This window comes from Vanessa cardui, chromosome 28 (genome assembly GCF_905220365.1).
Source record: "Vanessa cardui chromosome 28, ilVanCard2.1, whole genome shotgun sequence".
NCBI lineage: Eukaryota > Metazoa > Arthropoda > Insecta > Lepidoptera > Nymphalidae > Vanessa > Vanessa cardui.
In genome coordinates this window covers 350,424-373,222 of record NC_061150.1, presented here as the reverse complement: position 1 = coordinate 373,222, position 22,799 = coordinate 350,424, and the positions used below count along the sequence as shown (strand labels likewise).

Here is a 22,799-nt window from a genome sequence, read left to right as displayed (position 1 = left end):
TAAATTTTAATTGTTATTTTGGATTGGCGGCGTGGTCAGTAGCTAAAAAGCTCATGATAAGATTTTCAAATTTCAATAACTTTGACAGTCAATAATACCAACCATAAAAATTAAAACAAATGGTGGATGCGTAAACAACGTTGAATACCATTTTTAATTTTAAAATATTAATTCTAATTTTATTTATTTAAGTTAACCCTTAAAAATAATAAGTAATGTCGGGTACAAGTGGGTCAGGGGGCGGTGTCGTCCGTAATAGTGCGTTAGCGTTCGTTGCGCCTGCGCAAGCGACGATGAATCCTGAAGCTGCCACATTACAAGGGCAACAAACTGATGAGTTGAATCAAACAGGTGTTTAATGACATTGTTATTCTACTTACTAAGTCAAAAACATTATTTGTAATTTTACTGAATCAGTTGCGGTGGTATACATGTGTAATTTTTTTTTTTAATTTTTTAGAGCGCCTCATGCCTCCAGGATTAAAAGCACTGTATGATGTTTGCTCCAAAGTATATCCAGACCAGCCAAATCCACTTCAAGTTACCACAAGGCTTAAGTACTGGTAAATATAATTGTAATTTTTTTTTAATAGTATTGTAAATTGTTGATTATTTTACTCAGACAATTGAGGATATTTTATTTATATGCAATATTCTTAAGTCAAATATTTTTTTGTTTTACATACATACTTATATTATATAAAAAAAGCATTTTAATTATTAGAAATATTGCAGTATGATTAAGAAAAAATATTCCAAAAGAAGTTATTGTAATTAAATATAAATAAATGTCTTTTTTTCATCACTGACATAGTACTCTCTCAAAAATACACTCTCACACTCTCTTACAAAGCAAAACATTAACAATTAAAAGTTATATTACTATAAACTTTGTTCAAATCAGATAAGGATGTGAAGCTGTCTTTATCAATCAACTTGTCACTTATTTACTGAGTTTAATGAGTTGTCTTTATCATGTATTAAAAGTCATATACTGAGTTTCTTGCCGGTTCTTCTCGGTAGAATCTATTTTCCGAACCGGTGGTAGCTTCACTTAATTGTTAAATGATGCTTCAAAAGCGCTTGCAAAAGCCCACTTGAATAAAGTTTATTTTGATTTTATAACTTATTATGTAATAATAGTTGTTACATATATTGAGTTGTATGTATATTCTATTTTCAGGCTCGGAGGTCAAGATCCATTGGACTATATTAGTATGTACTGGAATGCAGGCAAGCCTGATGAGAACATACCGCCCCATTGGCATTATGTTAGGTGTGTATTCAAATAACATTAATTTCATAACGGCATATTAAAATTCTAGAGACCAGAAGATTAATAACAAAATTTGTGAAAATCATAAAGGTGTTGCAGATTTGAATCCACTCTCTTCAGTTCAGATTCTAGGTGTTCTAACCACTCATCTCTCTTGTCTTTCCTTTTTAAGCAATAATAAAAATCAATGTATGTGCAAAGATTGTCACTATCTTCTTCAGATCACCTTTGCCTATTGACTAGACATTATGAAAGTTAGAGAAAAAAAAATCAAATAACATATTTATAAGTTTCTTTATATCAACTATGTTAAAAACAGATTGAGAAAACATTAAAATATACTAAAAAAAGAAAGTGACCTAAGTTAGATCCTTGTGGAACACCCGTTTTTAAAACAAATCCAGCAGCCTGTTTTGATTAATATGAACTTGAATTAACTATTTAACTCTGCCTTAGATATGAGTAACAACAGTGATTATTAGGATTACCAAGAGCTGTACCTATTCCATTAATATTTTAACATATTATATAGAAGCATTTTGTGTTGTACACAATCAAATGCGTTAGATAAATCACAATTATCCTATAGCTACACTTTTCACTATAAATAGCTATAGTATAATATAATTGTTTAAGCAGTACTATTTCCACTTGGTTTAATCCATAGTAAAATAGTATTTGCTGGGAAAAGATGGATGTATGCCAAAATGAATGTACAGTTGATTGAAATTATTTCAACAAATATTAAGTAGATAAATCATCATTATCACTATGTATCAGTATGTATACTATGATACACGAAAGTCTTTTACCGTTTTCTGTCCCTATGTAAGCTTAGAACTACGCAACGGATTTTGATGCGGTTATTTTTATAGATTGAGTAATTCGAGAAAAAAGGTGTTTGTATATAATACATGGACAATATGGTAAAGAAACACAGATAATCTTAAAAGTTTCTATTGTGACGTCGTGAATAAACAAATTCTGCAGTATATTTAGCATCAGTATTGTTCCCCTGCGAAGCGTAGGCAGGTAGCTCGTAAGGTAGTTAAGGTACATTTCCCACTGCTGAGATAAGGCCTCCTCTTCCATTATGGGGAGGGTTTTGGAACATATTCAACCACGCTGTTGCAATGCGGGTTGGTGGAGTACACATATGGCAGAATTTCGATGAAATTAGACACATGCAGGTTTCCTCACGATGTTTTTCCTCCACCGCCGAGCACGAGATGACACAATTTAGGCACATATATATAGTGGTGCTTGCCTGGGTTTGAACTCGAAATCATCGGTTAGAATGCACGCGTTATAACCACTGGACCATCTCGTAGATCGCTCGTATACTATAAATACTTTGACCAATTTTAATTATCTGAATTATTTATATTGTTACAGTTTCGGATTATCAGACCTCCATGGAGACGGTCGGGTACACCCAGAGCCAGATCCCGTGGAACGCTGCTCAGGGTACGGTTTGGAGCTGACATTCAGACTCGAGTCCCAAGAGAGAGAACCTCCTCTTTGGCCGGCCACCTTACTGCAGGCGTTAGCGAGATATATATTCACAACTGGTGAGTGTTATTTAACCTGTTTCGATTTCTTGTTTGTGGGTGATATAGGGCGTTCCACTATAATTTCCTACTACAAAGCCAAAACAAAAAATATTTCAGCAAAGTAAAAAAGCTTGGAATTAATACTTGTTGACTTCCAGGCAGGATACATTACATACATATATTGTATTTAACTCATATGGTTGTATTTTTTAAATGTTGAAAAAGAGTAACTACTGAGTTTCTTGGCGGTTCTTCTCGGTAGAATCTACTCTCCGAACCGGTGGTAGCCCAATTGTAAAATGACGATTCAAAAGTGCTTGTAAAAACCTACTTCAATAAAGTTTATTTTGATTTTGATTCTATGCACCCAGGATACAAAGCCACCTTGTACTCTGCGTCAATGAGGCACACACATACATATGTGTACCAGTTCCAAGCAACGACACTTAGGAGTTAGCGTTTTGGATCCATCATTAAACGTAATGCAAAGGATTTAACTTGTAGGGGTACTGGTCCCTAGCTAACTTGCTGTACTACTTCTGGGTTTTCTTGAATAATTTTATTCGGCAAATGTGTCGATATATATACAAAATTTACAATTAGGAGTCATTCATCAGCCAATTAGAAGTTGTACATTACAATTCAAAATATTTTAGAAATTGAACGACGAATTAAAAGTTCGATTTTTCAACCAATCCCGACGCTGCAATTTCGTATGTTCATTTCGTGAGTTTCTAAGAAAATCCGTTGGAGTGCGCTAGGTGAGCGCCACACACGCTTGCCGCTTCTCGCGTCGTATAAATAAGGCGGGACTTGGATTTAGCTTCAGTGGGAGCGCGTCTGTGGACGCCTACGCAGTACGAATGAGAATATTGAAATGTAGTTCCTACAAACTTAATCAAAATCAAAATCAAAATCAAAATAAACTTTATTCAAGTAGGCTTTTATAAGCACTTTTGAATCGTCATTTTACAATTAAGTGAAGCTACCACCGGTTCGGAAAGTAGATTCTACCGAGAAGAACCGGCAAGAAACTCAGTAGTTACTCTTTTTTAACATTTAAAAAATACAACGTCATGTTAATTAAATACAATTATTTCAATTAATGTATCCTGCTTGGAAGTCAACAGGTATTAACTCCACGCTTTTTTATCATCTACAAAATCTGGTATCGAATAGTATGCTTTTTCTACCAATGTATTTTTAACAAACGATTTGAATTTACTAAACGGCAAAGTTAAAAATTTCTGCGGAATTTTATTATAGAAACGGATACCTTGCCCCAAGAAGGATCCATTGACTTTGCGGAGTCGGAAACTTGGCGTTATAAGTTTATCCTTACTTCTAGTGCATATACAATGATTATCACTGTTTTTATCAAAGTGATCAAAGTTACTGTGAATATACATGATATTGTTGTAAATATATTGCGACGCAACAGTAAGTATTCCTACTCTGTTAAAAACATCCCGAAGAGAGTCTCTAGCTCCAAGATTATAAATAAACCGAATTGCTCTCTTTTGTAAAATAAAGACAGATTCAATATCTGCAGCGTTACCCCAAAGTAATATGCCATATGACATAATACTGTGAAAATAACCAAAATAAACTAAACGAGCGGTATCAATATCAGTTAGTTGTCTAACTTTTCTAACCGCGTATGTTGCGGAGCTGAGTCTTCCTGTTAGGGATGATAAATGAGAAGTCCACTGAAGTCTGGAATCCAATTCTATTCCTAAAAACACCGTAGTATCAGCTACTTCAAGACGGTCACCATTTAAAGCTATATTATAATTTTGCTTGCTAACATTGGGTAGGGTAAAAACTACACATTTTGTTTTTTGAGCATTCAAAACTAAATTATTTACTGTAAACCAATTGTGTATCTGTGATAATGCACCGTTCACATCGTCATAGTCATTTTTTTTCCTGTCAACCTTAAAAATCAGCGAAGTATCGTCAGCAAACAACACTATATCACAAATACCCTTAACATAGAAAGGAAGATCATTTATATATACTAGGAATAGAAAGGGACCCAAAATTGAACCTTGTGGAACTCCCATTTTTAACGTAGATCCAGAAGACTTTATTCCATTAATGAAAACTTGCTGGATTCTTTGACTTAAATATGAAGCGATGAGATCAAGAGCTTTACCTTTAACACCGTAATATTTGAGCTTATAAAGAAGCGTTTCGTGTTCTACACAATCGAATGCTTTAGATAAATCACAGAATACTCCAATAGCGTTCTGTGATTTCTCCCAAGCATCGTAAATATGTTTGAGAAGCGCAATTCCCGCATCAGTTGTCGAGCGACCTCTTCTAAAACCGAATTGCTCACCATGAAAAATAGCATTTGTACCGAAATGGACGAGAAGTTGATTTAAAATATTTTTTTCAAAAATTTTACTTAAGGATGGGAGTATTGAAATAGGCCTGTAATTACTGGGATCGCTTCTGTTTCCAGTTTTAAAAAGTGGTAAAACTTGACTACATTTTAACAAGTTAGGAAATGAACCCGTGTCCAAACTCTTGTTAAAAATTACTGCTATATACGGAGCAATATCGTATATGATGTTATTCAAAAATTTTACCGAAATGCCCCATATGTCGTTAGTTTTTTTAATATTTATAGTTTTAAATACTTTTATGACATCTATTGCAGAAACCGTTTCAAATGAAAAATCAATAACGCATTTAGAAACACTATTATTTAATAACCTAGCTGCATTTGATGTAGATGATTTTAAATGAAATGTTATTTTATGGGGTACTTTGTCAAAAAATGATTCAAATAAATTAGCAACCTCTAATTCAGAACTCGTGTATCTACTACCTGTGTTCAATTCTATTGGTATCATTTCCTTTTTGGGTTTTCCACTAACACTACTAATAACATCCCATGTGGCTTTAATTCTATTATCAGAATTCAGGATTTTTTTCTTTAAATATAAGGACTTAGCAGAAATGCATACTGTTTTAAAAATTTTGGAATAATGATTGTGTTTATCTCTATTTATATAATTTCAGGTAACAAATTCATGGCCGGTGACCACGTATCGTGGCACGCGCCACTGGACGGCGGTCGCAGTCGGCTGCGACACTTGTTGGTGGCAGAGGATCCTCGCTTGCCACAAGCTCACACTCCCCATGGCACCGTTACTTTCCTTCAGGTATTAACTATTAGACTTTATTCAGAATGCCACAGCTATTATTGACTCTTTTAGACTAACGAGGGATAATATATGTCTTGTTGATGGCAGGCTCTAGATTTTTTTTTATGGTATGGGTTGGCGGACGAGCATATGGGCCACCTGATGGTAAGTGGTCACCATCACCCATAGATAATGACGCTGTAAGAAATAATAAGTATTTCTTACAATGTTAATGTGCCACCAACCTTGGGAACTAAGATGTTATGTCCCTTGTGCCTGTAGTTACACTGGCTCGCTCACCCTTCAAACCGGAACACGACTATACTGAGTACTGTTATTTGGCGGTAGAATAACTGATGAGTGGGTGGTACCTACCCAGACGGGCTTGCACAAAGACCTACCCCCAAATAAATATATGTCTTGTTGATGGCAGGCTCTAGTGAAGAAGATTTGTAGATCATTTAACCTCAGTTCCACCAACCCGCAACAGCGTTGTGGAATATGATCCAAACCCTCTCCTCAATCGAAGAGGAGGCCCTATCTCAGCAGTGGGAAATGTACAGGCTGTTACTTTTACCTTTTTTTTTAACCTCAGTGCACTATGGTGCTCCAATTTTCAAGAGTCGAGTTGGCCCATTGGTAACGAGAGATTCAATTATCGGTAAAGATGTACATCTTGATGATTGAATCTTCGAGTTCAAACCAGGGCATTTTCATGTGTTCGGCGATGAAGGAATACATCGTGAGGAAACCTGCATGTGTCTCCTCACTATAGAGAAAGGGAACCCAGCCCAGTAATGAAAATTTACAGGTCATAACTATGGCTCCGATTCCAATGGATGTCAGGTTTATGTCAGTGAAAAATTTCTAGGATTTACAAAGATTTCAATTGGTTTGCAGATGGTCGGCTGTACCAGCCGAGAGTTGCGAGCGGCGCAGCGAGGGTCGGGCTTCGAAGTTCTGAAAGTGATCAGTGAAGACCCAAAGTGAGTCGATGTAGTAATAAAATTCCGGCTCGACAAACAGCTAATTCAGCCACATTGAACATTTCGGTAGATAAGATATATGCAAAGCATAGAGTAGCTTCGACATGACATGCTTTCCTTATGATTTTTCCCTTTATGAATCACTTATAAGTAATTCTTTATTGTTGGGCATATCTCTGCTCAATAACTATGATATAAAAAAAAAAAAAACTTTTTCTTGAAAAACCCTCCTCAACAGAATTTGGCCAACCGGTGGAAGGTGATCACCACATAGTCCCATAGCATTGGGAAACATAATCATTTTGTCAATGGGTCTCCGACCAGTGCCTGTAGTTACACTTTACGTGTAGTGCACGTGGGTGGGAGTGTGCAGTGTGGGCTAAGTGTGCGCGTGCGCAGGTGCGGCGGCGCGTGGCTGGTGTCGCGCGCGGCGCGGCGCGTGTCGGCGCGCGGGGCGGGCGCGGGGCGCGCGCGCGCGGCGCACCTGGCCGGCGTGTCGGCGCGCGTGCGCTGGCTGCGGCGACACCAGGTGACCACGCAACCTCTACCACGGGACACTAGCCTTTTGAAATATTACCAATCTAATTTACATTCAGGAGGGTGACACGGCCTGATGACCTGAAGAAAGTGTGCTTTACGAGTGATAAGACCGTGTCATCCTAAATGTTAGTAGTAGCGTCAGCAGCGGAATGATTTACAGACAGCAGTGTAGTAAGGTCCAGGTTCGATACTGAACTAATCAAGCTCAACCAATAATATTGCTGCAATTTGCCGTCAAATGTTTATTTAGCTTTTTCCACTTATGGTTGGAATAGGATATAAATGTTCGTGTATCAGCTGAATAAATCTTATATTTTCTAGAGTCCAGAAGAACAGGCCAGTCCACTGTCTCCGATCTTGGAGCAACAGATCAAGGACACTCTGCAGAGGGGCCTGAGCTGCATGAGCGACAGGGGAGCGGAAGGCAAGGATTAAATTTTATTATGAACCAGCTGTGACCGCGAATACGTGCGCGTTTTAATTTAACAAACTTTTACTCATTATTATATCAGCTATCTACCAGTAAAATTCTCATCAAAATCGGTCCAGCCGTTCCAGAGATTAGTCGGAACAAATAAGACAAAAATTGAAAAAAAAATGTTCTTTTGTTATATGTACCATATATAATTCAATACAAGAAAAAAGCATATTATTCAATACAAGATTTAATAGATGATAAAAAAGCGTGGAGCTAATAATACTTGTTGACTTCCAAGCAGGATATATTAATTTAAATAATTGTATTTAACTAACATGACTTTGTATTTTTAAATGTTAAAAAAGAGTAACTACTGAGTTTCTTGCCGGTTCTTCTCGGTAGAATCTACTTTCCGAACCGGTGGTATCTTCACTTAATTGTAAAATGACGATTCAAAAGTGCTTGTAAAAGCCTACTTGAATAGAGTATATTTTGATTTGATTTGATATAAATATGTTTTAAAAAAGCGATTTATTTAATATTGCAAACAGATACTTTAATGTTATTATAAGTATAGATGATTACTGAGCCAATTTATTTTAATTGGGCCATTAGTTAGCACATAATAAATATTTAACCTTGTTTCAACAGGTCACAACATGTCAGTGGACAGCTTTGAAATGACCAGCATCGAACGAGCTCTACCTCAGTTACCAGAAATAATGCAGGTAATAATGCTTAAAGTTATTAAGATCATTTAATTTATTGCCACTAGTTTGGAAAGTTACTCGGACTTGAAATAAGCCAGCAAAAGAAACTGAAAATGTATGCTTAGATCTTTAAAACTATGCAACGGATTTTGATGCTGTTTTGTTTTATATATAGATTGATTCGAGAGGAGGGTTTTTGTATATAATAAATAGACACATAGAGTAAAGATAAAAGAAAAAATATTTAGTATATTTAGTATCAGCATTGCAGCAATATGTTCCAAACCCTCTCCTCAATGGAGGAGGACGCCTTATCCCAGCAGTGGGAAATTTACAGGCTCTTACTTTACTACTTTATCAATTTTAGAAGTCGATTAGAACCTGTATCTGTTCCAGGGTTCGTGGCGGAGTGACGATGAAGTGGAATACTTGGATGGAGTCCACGTTATGTTAAACGCTGAGGGCGCCAGCTTGCTGCCGCTGGCTATCGAGTGAGTACACTATGTTTATATGTTCTTATTCAGGGCCGGATTTAGGGAAGGGCACCCGGGGCAACTGCCCTGGAGCCTCCACATAAGTGGGGGCCACAAAAGTTTTCAGTAAGTTAACTAATGCCGAGATATAGTCAAATTATAATAATCTTACTACTTAATATTTTAAAAGTTACCGATACCAGTCAAGAAATACTTACTGATTCAAATTAATAAAACCTTAAGGTAATCCATTAATCCATGATATAATTATAAGGATCTCCACGCTCCTGTTGGTCTAGGGCCACACTGCTTTGTGGCCCCAGGGCCTTTAATTTACCTTTAAATCCGACTCTGTTCTTATTCATTACATAGTATAAAACAAAGTCGCTTACTGACCCTATGTACAGTGGCGGATTTACCAATAGGCTAAGGATGGAGCCTAGGGCGGCAAATTTAGGCCAAATTTGATATTATCTCACAGAAATAAAAAATAACTTATAATTATATGTATATATTACGTCCGTAATCCGTATACTCGTCACTACATAGCGGGCTGGAAAAGTAATCTAGTACTGACAGAAATATCACCTAGTTTATGATCATACTAATAACGGGAAGAAACCGATGTAATGAGGACGATATAACGTAAATCATAAATGTTGCAAAGAAATAGTAGGGGCGGCAAAAATTTAATAGCCTACTAGTGGCAGATTTTTTAATCTGCCACTGTCTACGTATGCATACATCTTTGAAATGTAGTAGTACTTTGTGGTTTTTTCTATATTTATATATAGAATGATTCGAGAGGAAGGTTTTTATATATATATATAGTATATATATAAAAACCTTATATATATATATATAAACCTTCCTCTCGAATATATAAATATATAAACTTGTTACTCCTGTTACTCGACAACATAGAGTCAGTAACTCCTTTGTGGGGCAATGTATACGGTTTTACAACAGGATCCCAGAAAGCGCTCAAAATGCCTCTGTTGCCAAATTTAAGAAAATTATTAAGGAACGCTTGTGTGCAAAAGGTTACTATACAATTAATGAGTTTATGATAGATACCACACCTTGGGAATGAAACGATCGCCTCCTGGCTATTTCATCTCATATTAAATTATTTAAATAATATATGAGACAAATAAAAAAAAAAAAAAAAACCCGCTGAGTTTCTTTCGCCGGTTCTTCTCCGATCAGGGTATTTTCTTTTCCGAACCGGTGGTAGTGTTTCAATTGACCATCAATAAGAAAGTGTAATGCTTCTATATTGAATAAAGTTGTTTGAGTTTGATATATAATACAAGAACAGTATAGTAAAGGAACACTGATAATTTTAGAAGTTTCCAATGTGATGTCGTAAATAAACAAATTCTGTACTATATTTAGTATCAGTATTGCACCCGTGCGAAGCTGTGGCAGGTCGCTAGTTTAACATATAGTACTTGTCCAAATATATAAGTGTATATATGCTCAATTATAAAGCAGACTTTAATTCTTTAGAACGGTATTTTTACTTTTATTACTATTTAGAGTAGGGGCGACTACCCGATATTGCACCCTAATTTCAACCATTATAGGAACATAAACTACCCTCAGATTATAAATGAAACTATATAGCAAATAAACACATTTTTTGCGTTTAAATTGCAAAGTATGTATTGTCTAATGGTAACATTCTGTAGTATATTAAGTAACAGCATTGCACCTGTGCGAAGTAGAGGGGGGGAGGGCGGATAGCTAGTGTAATATATTAAAGAAAGATGGATAATTAAACTAAGATATATATTTCATGATTATAATCAGCTATAAGCACAAATAACTTGATTAATATATCTTTATTTATAATACAATACTTTTCTACTTAACATACATTATAATATTAATAATAAATTTCCGATAGCTACATAGCCGAGATGGCCCAGTGGTTAGAACGCTTGAATTTTAACCGATGATTCCGGGTTCATTTTTCTTTCTCTTCACTTTCATGTACTAAATTTGTGTTTATAATTCATCTCGAGCTCGACGGTAAAGGCAAACATCATGAAGAAACCTGAACGTGTCAACCAAATTTTGTCACAAGTGATTAGAACCTGTTATATGTTCGAAACCTTCTCCTCAAAGGGAGGGTCTTATCAGCTGTGGGAAATTAAGACTTATATTACATTCATGTTTTTTGAACGTGATTTTTCATCTGTATACACTGGCTCACTCACCATTCTAACTGTTACATACAGCGATTGAATATTTGAGGAGGAGGTTACGGTTATGGGTTAGCACGAAGCCTTTACTTGAAGATGATAAACACCAGTCCTGTGGCACTACTGATTGTACTGAAAATCTCTCAATAGATAAATGCCAATAAGTTTAGAATGGCCTGAATTGATTTTCTAATAACTGCCACGCTTTCCAACGTCAATTTTGCTTAGGAAGACTTGGAAGGCGATTCATTCATCGTTATCTCTGAGCAACAGTGGGATATCTTCCATTTTTTTGTGTTTTATAACCCAGTCAATTTGGGACATCGCCTCGGAATGCAAGATAATAAGTTGCAAATTGGTCAGAACCTTTGCTTTGCCATTCTAGACGTTGTCTCAAAAGTCACAAGTGCTATCGTGCATCTTAATATATTGAAGGTCAAAGGTCATACAAATCGGGTCTTCATGAATAATACGATCAACCGTTTTGTCACCGCGAAGTGTCAGTTGTCTATCTGAGCAATGGGTTAACCAATAATTCGATACAAGATTTTGTAGATGATAAAAAGCGTGGAGTTAATACCTGTTGACTTCCAAGCACGATCCTATGACGACCTCCGCGGTGGAGTAGTTTGTATACCGGTTTTTATGGGCACGCCACTCCAAGGTTCCGGGTTCGATTCCCGGCCGAGTCAATGTAGAAAAATCCATTAGGTCTCTATGTTGTCGTGGGTCTGGTCACGTGCGTTAGCTGCTTACATTGGCGTCAGAGTAATGTATGTGATATTGTCCAATATTTATTTATTTGTAGATGTCCTACCATTGCTCTGAGGTAGCGATTTACAAAAGGAGTACAATGGCCAAGATTACCTTAGAACCGAAAACCACTCATTACATGGAACGCATGAATTTTAACTGAATTTCAGTCCAAACCGGGCATGTTCCAATCATATCCACTTACTAAATATTCTTTAACACAATTGTTGGTAAATTCCCGAGCTGATAGAATAACACTCTTCTACTTACGGATGTATAGTACGACACAACTTAGATGTAGCATCGGCAAAATTGTGATACGTATTTGATATTCACTTCTTATTTTGAGAGTTGAGACTTGAATCCGTTAACTGAGCTTACATTTTTTAAGTGCTCCATCACAACTATACATAACAAACTACCATCCGAAAGTACATACCGAAAGTAAAACTTTATTTTTCAAATTTTGGTCTAATTTTTGGGAGCACTAATAAGCTTGGTCGACGTGTGCTACGTTTATTGTTTTTTTTTTTTTTATTATTGTCAAATGTGAATGTATCGATTTATTAACATTTTTGCTAATAATAATACAAGAATTATATACATATAGTAAAACCGATCACATCCGAATGAAGTACGCTATCCTAAATTATCAATATTTATTTCTCATGCGAATATTATCTTTGCACAAACGTAATAACTTGTAATATCATATGACTCAATATATTCGTCAATTTGACACGTCGATTTACATGCACTTGCTTTCTCTGACATGAGAATCTATAGCGACGAATAGCGTCGAATGGCGCGATAGGGAGCTATTTCTATTGGTTGTGTAAATCGGCAATAATCGGTTTTATTTTCATTTCATTGCATTTTCCGATGCTACATCTAATTTGTGTCATACTATACACATATATGTATTATTTTTCTAGATGCCTCTTGATAAGATGCATCGCTTCCTTCATGAAATCCAACCATTTGTCTTGAAGCTGTAGTTCCACATCCCTCTGTCTGACCCTCTCCCTTAACTCGTAATCCCTCAGCCGTAACTCCTCATCTCTTTGCCTTATCCTCTCCCTCTCTAGATCAACGTCGATCCTGTCCCGTTGCCTCGCGTAATCCCTTCCATGCTTATCAGCTTCCAAGATCAGTTGAGCTACGGCATCTTTTATTGCTTGGCTGGAGTTGGGTTGTTGGGGTTTTGGAGTTTCATCGATTAATGGTGATTGTCTGCTCGTTTCTGGTGTTTCGGAAGCTGGAAATATATATTATACTAGTAGTCTCACGCGGCTACGCTGACGTTTGACGGTGTAGGTTGTCATGTGCAAAAAGATTAGCCTTCTTTGGAGTTAAAGTTTGATTTAAACCAAATTTCATTGAAATTGGTTCAGCGGTTTGGTCTTGAAAGAGAGACAGACAAACAGAGTTACTTTCACATTTATAATATTAATAAAGATTTATTACTTCCATAATGGTATTCAACTATGTTTGAAAAAGTACTTTAATTTGTTGATTTTCCCAATAAAAGGCTGCAAAAAATATATATTTCGACATAATAGACAAGTTTTCTCAAAAAACAATTTCTTTAAGAGATTAAATTTTAGTATTTGTTCTTACCACCCAAACGATAGCGATTGTAATTAATTAAAGTCCCAAAAAACACAAAATATTTACATCTGTTAAAGTCCAATGAGTGCCGGTCGTACAAAACTTATTCTCATCAATATGACGTTACCAAAATGACAGCGTTATTACGGGAATAGAAAAGGGTCCAAAATTTAATTTTTATGACAACAAAACATGTTTATTGTTCCGAATTATATTTTTGTTGGTTTTTATAAGAAGAATCGGCAAATTGAAGTAGTTCTTCAAACATATATATGCCACCGTATGCAATTGCGTAGCTAAGTGAGGAAGGGCCCCGGTGCATAGGAAAAAAATCGGGCCCTCACCCCTCTTTCCCATCCATATTTAACTAATAATTACCCTTTAAAATTATAGATACCAAATGAGAAATCTTGTGCTCAGGGTCGTGATTTTCTAGCTACAGAAGCTTCATGTTTGTTTAGAGGGCCCCTGAACTCCGGGGCCCTGGTGTACCACCTGGCCCTACGATAACTACGCCACTGACGGTTAGATTACAAACTGTCTCGTCAGATTGTAATCTATCGAAATATCGTGAACCGTGAAATATGATTTCAATTTAACGTATTATTTTTAGCTATATTGTAATCTATCTATATACCCTATTCCACAGTACGAAGTGTAGATTGGCAGCTGTATAATAAATTGCTTTAGCAACTTACATTGGGATCAGAGTAATGTATGTGATGTTATCCAATATTGGTTTATTCTTTTTTACTGTACACCACACAGTGAAATAAAAATAAATATAACAAAGATATGGCCCTGATATAACAGGCGTACAATTTTGTCGACCTTATCGCTACATAGCGATTTCTTCCAGGCAACCAACGGTAGGATAGGTCATAGAATCTAAGGTGGGTGGTGCTGTATTAGTACAGCACCACCCACCTTAGATATGAATAAAATGATATGAGTCTATTATTAAAATTATGAAATAAATATAAATATAGAATACACAAATTATATATTATAAATAGATAGTTATTATCGACAAATTTAAAAAAATTGTTAAGGAACGCTTGTGTGCAAAAGGCTACTATACAATTAGCGAGTTTATGTTTGATAGCACACCTTGGGAATGAAACGATCGCCTCCTGGCTATTTCTAATCATACACTACTATGTATCTTATTAATTTGACAAAAAAAATAACAAAAAAAAAAGACCCGCTGAGTTTCTTTCGCCGGTTCTTCTCAGGTCAGGGTGTTCCTTTTTCCGAACCGGTGGTAGCGTTTATTTGACAATCAATAAGTGTAATGCTTCTATATTGAATAAAGGAATTTGAGTTTGAGTTTGACATACCCACTGCACATTCCTCAGTCTTCACGACTGTATCCATGTAGTCTGGAACTGATACATTTGATAAACTTTTTCCTTCCTCGTTCTCTTGTACCTGCAAAAAAATCAAAATATACCTTATTCAAGTGGGCTTTTACGAGCACTTTTGAATCGACATTTGGAGTGCAAACTCATTTGAGATACCACCCACTCATCAGATATTTTACCACCAAACAACAGTAATCGGTATTATTGAGTTGTTTAAAGGTTGAGTGAGCCAGTGTTACTACAGGCTCATGGTATCTTAGTTCCCAAGATTAGTTGTGCATTGATGATGTAAGAAATTATTATTATATCTTACAACCCTGAAAGCTTATCCACAAACCTTTACCATAAAAAGGTCTGTTTTAGTGGGTAAAAGTCCTACTCAGTTCAGTCCTACCTTGTTCTCAGGATTCAACAACAACAAACAACAACAGCCTGTAAATTCCCACAGCTGGGCTAAAGGTCTCCTCTCCCTTTGAGGAGAAGGTTTGGAACATATTCCACTACACTGTTCCAATGCGGGTTGGTGGAATGCACATGTGGCAGAATTTCTATGAAATTTGTCACATGCAGGTTTCCTCACGATGTTTTCCTTCACCGCTGAGCACGAGATGAATTATAAAGACAAATTAAGCACATGAAAAAGCGTTGCCTGGGTTTGAACACGCAATCATCGGTTAAGATGCACGCGTTCTAACCACTGGGCCATCTCGACTCGTACTCGTTCTCAGGATTCTGATGAATGTTAAAGATCTCTGCTGTGTCAAACATATTACCTGTCCATCGACCGCGATTTCCACTACTTCATCTTTATTGGGGGACTTGTTTTGCATGATTTCAAGCGCCCGATGCTCCAAGTCTGTGATTATGAATTTAACCGCTGGCCCGCCCTTGGAAACGTTGACGATTTTACATAACTTTCTCCTGGCATTGTTCTTAAAATCGCTCCAAACCTATAAAATACTGTTAAGATTAAAAAATATATAATACTGATACTTTATACACTAAAGATTTTGTGTATTTACGACATCACATTACAAAATTATAAAATTATCAGTGTTTCTTTACTATATTGTCTATGTATTATATACAAAAACCTTCCTCTCGAATCACTATCTATTAAAAAAACCGCATCAAAATCCGTTGCGTAGTTACAAAGATTGAAGCGTACAAAGGGACATAGGGCAGAGAAAGCGACTTTATTTTGTACTATGTAGTGATATGCTATGTAGAGTGGGCTTTTGCTAAAATTAAAACAATATATTATACTTCATTCTTTACAAGTACTTTTGAATCGTCATACAAAACTATGTTAGACCAAACAGTGTATAGATCGAGTTGCACTTATATCTATTATTCATTGTAACAAAGTATGGTAACACAAATAAGAGTTCACTGTTCAAAACACTTTTCCCAAGTAATGAGATTCAGTCAACGAATCCTTGAAGTCGACTCTTATTTGAAATTGAACAGTGTTGCCATTATTGAGATGAAACTTTACCGGAATTCCAATGGCGATAACATCTATTAAAGCAAAAACTACCACCGGTTCAGAATGTAGATATATTAACACGATTTGACGATTTGAATCCGCGGTCGAAAAATTCTATAGTTTTCTATGTCGTCTCGGGTCTAGGTGTTTGTGGTGCCGTCGTTTCTTCTGATCTTCCATAACACAAGTGCTTTAGCTATTCACATTAGGATCAGAGTAATGTATGTGATGTTGTCCAATATTTATAAAAGAAAATTTATTTGCCCGACTGTAATTTTTATACAAACTTCCAACAAGAACTGAAGATGACATCTTAAAATAATCATTATAACTATCTGATGTTATAATTAACAAGCAACAAGAACATTAATTACTTTAAATTAATAACAAAAATAAATTAAAACATCAATATTTCAATACTCAGGAATAGTATGCCTTACTAACACTTTCAGTAAAGTCGTATTGTGGTTTAGACTTTTAAGACTTCAAACAACTTCAATTCAGTACATCTTACTGATTACAGACAAACCTCGACCTTATTTCTAAGAGATTAAGACTTATTCCTTCCAAGTAAATAGCAGAATAGGTTTTACATATACCGCTGATGCTGATGATGGTAAATCTTCTGTATATTATGAGCAATGTATGTAGACCACTAGGATGTGTTTTGTGTATTCGAATGGTTTCCGTGGATTGTGCTGTGAATTATGTAACTTCTCCGCTGCTAAAATCCCTAACTTAATCAAACATTAAAATAGAAATAATCATTGTGTAAAATAAGTTGGATTAGCGAGCAACTTTTTGTTGTTTTCACATCACACATAGAAATACACTCATGTCATTATGAATAACTTCCAAATATCTCAATTTATAAAACATGATAATCCAGATAGTGCAGCAAATGTAATGCATGTGATATGTAGTCCTAGACTGCAGGCTGGCGGTAGTGTTCGAGGTGAGTCAATCAGAGTAGGTACCATTCAATCATCAATTATTACTTTATCTAGAATAACCGATGAGTGGACGGCACTTACCTAGACTGCTTGGTTGAAACCTGTGAAACAACAGGCAAAAGATATGTGGCATCTCTGATACTGTGGTCCTCAATTACCATAGTTACTACTACTACTAACACAACAAAAACAACAACAGTCTGTAAATTGTCCCATAACTGAGCTAAGGCCTCATCTATCTTTGAGGAGAAGGTTCGCAAAACATTCCACCACCCTGTTCCACTGCGGGTTGGTGGAACACACATGGGCACAAGGGACATAACATCTTAGGATGGTGTCGCGTTGGCGATGTAAGGAATGTTCATTAACATCCAGGACTGGAGCTCTTCAAAATATGACCATAACGGTTTTTTTTAATGTGCAACTATAGCGAACATGCAAATATAACATTTATGAAAATTTTGCTATTAAAATGTTAAAAAAATATAAAAGCCACTGCGAGATTTATATTTGATATAAATTTGTTTTATAACAATGATTAAGAATTAAAGTAACGTGAAACGTAACGTATTTCAAAACACTGATATAGCGTTCAGTGACGTCACTCCTGTTATGACTACTTATTTGAGTTTAAAATTGAACATTAAAACGAAAATTAATTGCGTTTTTCGAATTAAAATGGAAGTTGGGTTTGTCAAAGCAGACGCCAGTCTCACTTTTCATCTTAAAACCACTTTTATCTCAATTTTCTGTCAGAAGAACCAGTCAAAAACCCTTTATTTGAACGAACAAGAAAGCTTTTTTTTGGATAGTCTGTCTTAATTTTTTTACAAAAAAAATATCTTAAAGGCTGAGAAATACATAAGTATGAAAGCCAGCGGAGATAAGTACGATCAGTGGGCCAGTGATAGACAGCAGTGACGTCATACGATACATAGATCCGTTTTCGCGCGAAAATTGAAATTGACATTTTGAAACCGCATTTTTTGCAGTAAAGTGTTTTAGATTTTTAACATACTTATGGTCTATCCTATATGGAGTTATTTAAAATAAACACAAAAATAAAAACATTGCATCTTCCCTATTGTTTGAAAATCACTGGGATAAAAGTTAGCTTACACTATTTATATATAAGATGCTACAACTCAAATTATGAATCTTAAGTGTTTACAAATTGGACCTATCCAAGGCTCAAAATTAACTTAAGTGTATTTTAGTACAGACCAAATGATATTTTTTATATAGTGAATGGTAAATATTGACTATAATCTTACTTTACCCCACCGAATTTCCGAACGATAGTGACCATCGCTTATACTGTTCAATTTTTTTATCAATTCCTTCCATTTCATTTTTATCATCTCCTGTGCTGGGTATTGTCTGGGTTTATGAATGTCGCCATATCTGTAATAAAGTAAAAAGTATAACAACAGACTGTAAATTTCCCACTGCTGGGATAAGGCCTCCTCTTCCATTATGGAGAGGGTTTGGAACATATTTAACGCTGATACAATGCGGGTTGGTGGAATGCACGTGTGGCAGAATTTCGATGAAATTAGACCATGCAGATTTCCTCACGATGTTTTCCTTCACCGCCGAGCACGAGATGAATTATAAACACGAATTAAGCACATATAGATGGCCCAGTGGTTAGAACGCGCGCATCTTAACCGATGATTGCGGGTTCAAACCCAGGCGGGCACCGCTGATTCATGTGCTTAATTTGTCTTTATAATTCATCTCGTGCTCAGCGGTGAAGGAAAACATCGTGAGGAAACCTGCATGTGACAAATTACATAGAAATTCTGCCACATGTGTATTCCACCAACCCGCATTGGAACAGCGTGGTGGAATATGTTCCAAAAACCTTCTCCTCAAAGGGAGAGGAGGCCTTTAGCCCAACAGTGGGAATTTACAGGCTGTTGTTGTTAAGCACATATATATAGCGGTGCTTGCCCGGGTTTGAACACGCAATCATCGGTTAAGATGCACGTGTTCTAACCACTAGGCCATCTCAGCTCTTCATATCTGTAATAAGATTATATAGTGAAAAGTAATGAAACAGTTTGTTGTAAAGCTGCCACACCACTTATGTGGGTAGTAGCTAATAATGGTGTTATTATGGTTATAGCATAGTAACTGATATCTTATATCTGTATGGGATTGATATCAAATTGAATAAAAACATCAGTATTATGGACCCAATAGCATAATCAATACATAGTAAAACAAAGCTTACCGCTGTCTTTCCCTATGTATGCGTACATCTTTGAAATTATGCAATGGATTTTGTTGGGTTTTTTTTAACAGTGATTCGAGAGAAAGTTTTTGGTATATAATATGTGGACAATAGTTAAGACACTCATAATTTAGACAGTCAGTACTATATTTAGTATCAGCGTTGCACCTGTGTGAAGCCGGGTCAGGTTGCTAGTACTACATAATACTGATTTATCAATCTGCAAGAAATATTTGATAGCAACAGTTGCTATGCTTCATAATGTATTTCAATGCCGAGCATGAGATAATCTAAACAAATTAAGCACTGTGACAATCTTTGTACAGACACTAGGAGAAAAGTAAAACTAATACTAAGATTCAAACATTGCAAAATAAATATCCTTCCCGGGGTACAGTATTTATTTCGATAATAGAAGTAGTTTATGAGACTCCAGTGTTATTTTACTTGACCTATTGGAAAGCTTGGTAACTTTAATTATACTTTATTAAGTTGTGAGTACTTTCTGCTTAGTTTCATCTACCGTGTAAATAAAATCAAAATAAACTTTATTCAAGCGGGCTTTTACAAGCTTTGAATTGTCATTTAAGAATTAAGTGAAGCTACCACTTCGGAAAGTAGATTCTATCGAGAAGAACCAGTAAGAAACTCAGCAGTTACTCTTTTTCAACATTAAAAATACAATCATATTAGTTAAAAACAATTATATATGTATGTAATGTATCCTGTCTAGAAGTCAACAGGTATTAATTCCACCCTTTTTTGTCATCTACAAAATCTTGTATAAAAGTCAGGGAATGTATTTTATTATTATTCTTGAAATATTAGTGTAACCATAAATCATTATTAATATTTTAAATGTTTAACACAGCAATCATAACATAGAATGTACTAGATCACTCTCATGAAACTTTATGTTTACACATTTACGATTATTCTGTCAGGAAATGATATTTTCCAAGGGAAATGAAGCTATCTATATTCCATAAGAGGACAAATGCCAAGTAAATAATATTCGGCATTGAATCGTCGCGAAATAATTGAGGTCGTGAGCTTAAATATCCACGATATTCAAAACGTTTTGGCGATCGAATGGCTTATTGAACGGAACCTGATATAAGAATTGAGAAAGAAGAATAAAGTCGATATAAGTAAAATTTAATAAAATCATTTTAGAAATTAAAATATATATTTATCAAGAACTGTCAGTAGCGTACAATATAGCTGAGTTATTAGCAAATTTAAAGGAATGCGTAAATTTAAAATTTGTTTTGAATATGCTGTACGTAAATTATAAAACTAAATAATTGTTATTGTATGCTTATTAACTCATTATTGTTGTTTAATTACTTACTTTTCCATAAAGTCTATTATCATCGACATTTGTTTTCGGCTAGTTCTTGCTTTATTCATGTTAAATGTTACTTCTGTTTAAAAACACGACTGTATATAAACATTAAGCAGTATTTTGTAACGCCGCGACGAGGCCGATGCTAATTGCAAACAATTGTCAAATGTCAAAATAAGTTTTTTGACTTTATCCACAGTGTTGTCAACATAAGAATTAATAACATTAAATGCTTAAATATATAAAAATATAAACTAAAACTAGTTAGTGTATAAATCTTGACCGCGTGAAATATTTTAATATATATATCTTTATAAATATTATAAATTATTTTATTATATATATGTATCTTTACATATGATTTATATTTAATAAAGTGTTGTCATGTCCCAAAATATTTTATGTTATGTATTGAAACAAAAAAATGCTGTAAGAATATGTCTATCTAATGTATTGTGTTTAAGTTGTAAGAAATGATGGTTTATTTTAAAATAATTACTTTCAGTGGCCGAGTGTTACACTCACATCACTTCACATGGAGACAAGGCCCTCGCGCTGTGACCGTTCTGCCACCTACTGTGGTAGGGGCCTTCGTCACGCCGGAGAAGCCTTACGCAACTAAAGGGGCCTGGCTTCAGGTAGTTATTAATAATATTTGTATTTTAACTATCACGTATATTATGTGTATTTTAGGATTAGAAATTCTTTTGCGGATCAATAACATAAATAATTTATAATGGTATGTACAAATACCTGTATTAATAAAAACCCGCTTTTTTCGCTGATTATTTTGAAGTATGAGGTTTTTATTTCCGAACCATTAATAGATTTTGAAAATTAATAAATAAAGTGTACAGATGTAATGTTGAATGAGGATGTTTGAATTAATGAGTTTTTTTTTTCATTGACAGATCTTAATTCCGCCGGATTTAGCGCAGGAGATGTCAAAACAAGTTTCCAATCTCTCTCGCCTTGCGGAGAGTGACTCAGAGGAAAGTGACTCGAGCACTGAGAAGCCTCCGAAGCCGAGTCTCCCAATCACATTGAACTGGCCGAGATACAGACTTAGCTTGTCCGTTTTAGATGACATGGAGATATTATAATTTTATTATATATAATTGTAAAATAAGGTTTTATGTACCCTAACTTTGTGTTTATAATTCATCTCATGCTCAGCGATGAAGGAAAACATCGTGAGGAAACCTGCATGTGTCTAATTTCATCGAAATTGTGCCACATGTGCATTCCACCAACCCGCATTGGAACAACGTAGTGGAATATGTTCTCTTTATATATTCTCTGCTTAATGTTAATAAATAAGAACGTTTAATTAACAAAACAACTTTAGCGTATATAAGAGTGTTGTGAATTATGAGACATTTTGAATTCAGAATGTATTGAGAATCTCGTTATATTTTTAGTCTGTGTCAATGTTACCACAAATAACGGTTATATGTAGAAATGTTCATTTTATAAATTTTTTTTTTTGTAAATAAGTCAATTGTAAACTAACAATAATTGTACCCGAATCTTTGGAGATTATATTATTATCATGTATTCACTTTTATAAATATTAATGTATATTAAAAGTATAAAACAATTACATACTTACTTGAGTTACTTTGTTTCATTTGAAGTTATTTTTTTCGCTTGTGATTTTATGCTATTTTGTGATTTATGTAGGGCTTTGTGCAAGCCCGTCTGGGTAGGTACCACCC

At 35.2% G+C, this 22,799-nt stretch overlaps 1 protein-coding gene across 1 annotated transcript; it reads left to right on the top strand.

Annotated features, from left to right (window-relative positions):
- Positions 1 to 104: 104 nt before the first annotated feature.
- LOC124541713 (suppressor of fused homolog) lies at positions 105 to 22,287 on the top strand. Its single transcript, XM_047119649.1, has 12 exons — positions 105 to 351; positions 461 to 563; positions 1,184 to 1,276; positions 2,672 to 2,847; positions 5,863 to 6,005; positions 6,888 to 6,973; positions 7,373 to 7,502; positions 7,835 to 7,937; positions 8,583 to 8,659; positions 9,038 to 9,132; positions 21,587 to 21,719; positions 21,993 to 22,287. The coding sequence occupies exons 1-12, from the start codon at positions 216 to 218 to the stop codon at positions 22,182 to 22,184; spliced, it is 1,467 nt and encodes a 488-aa protein (XP_046975605.1). The 5' UTR covers positions 105 to 215; the 3' UTR covers positions 22,185 to 22,287.
- The last annotated feature ends 512 nt before the right edge of the window (positions 22,288 to 22,799 follow it).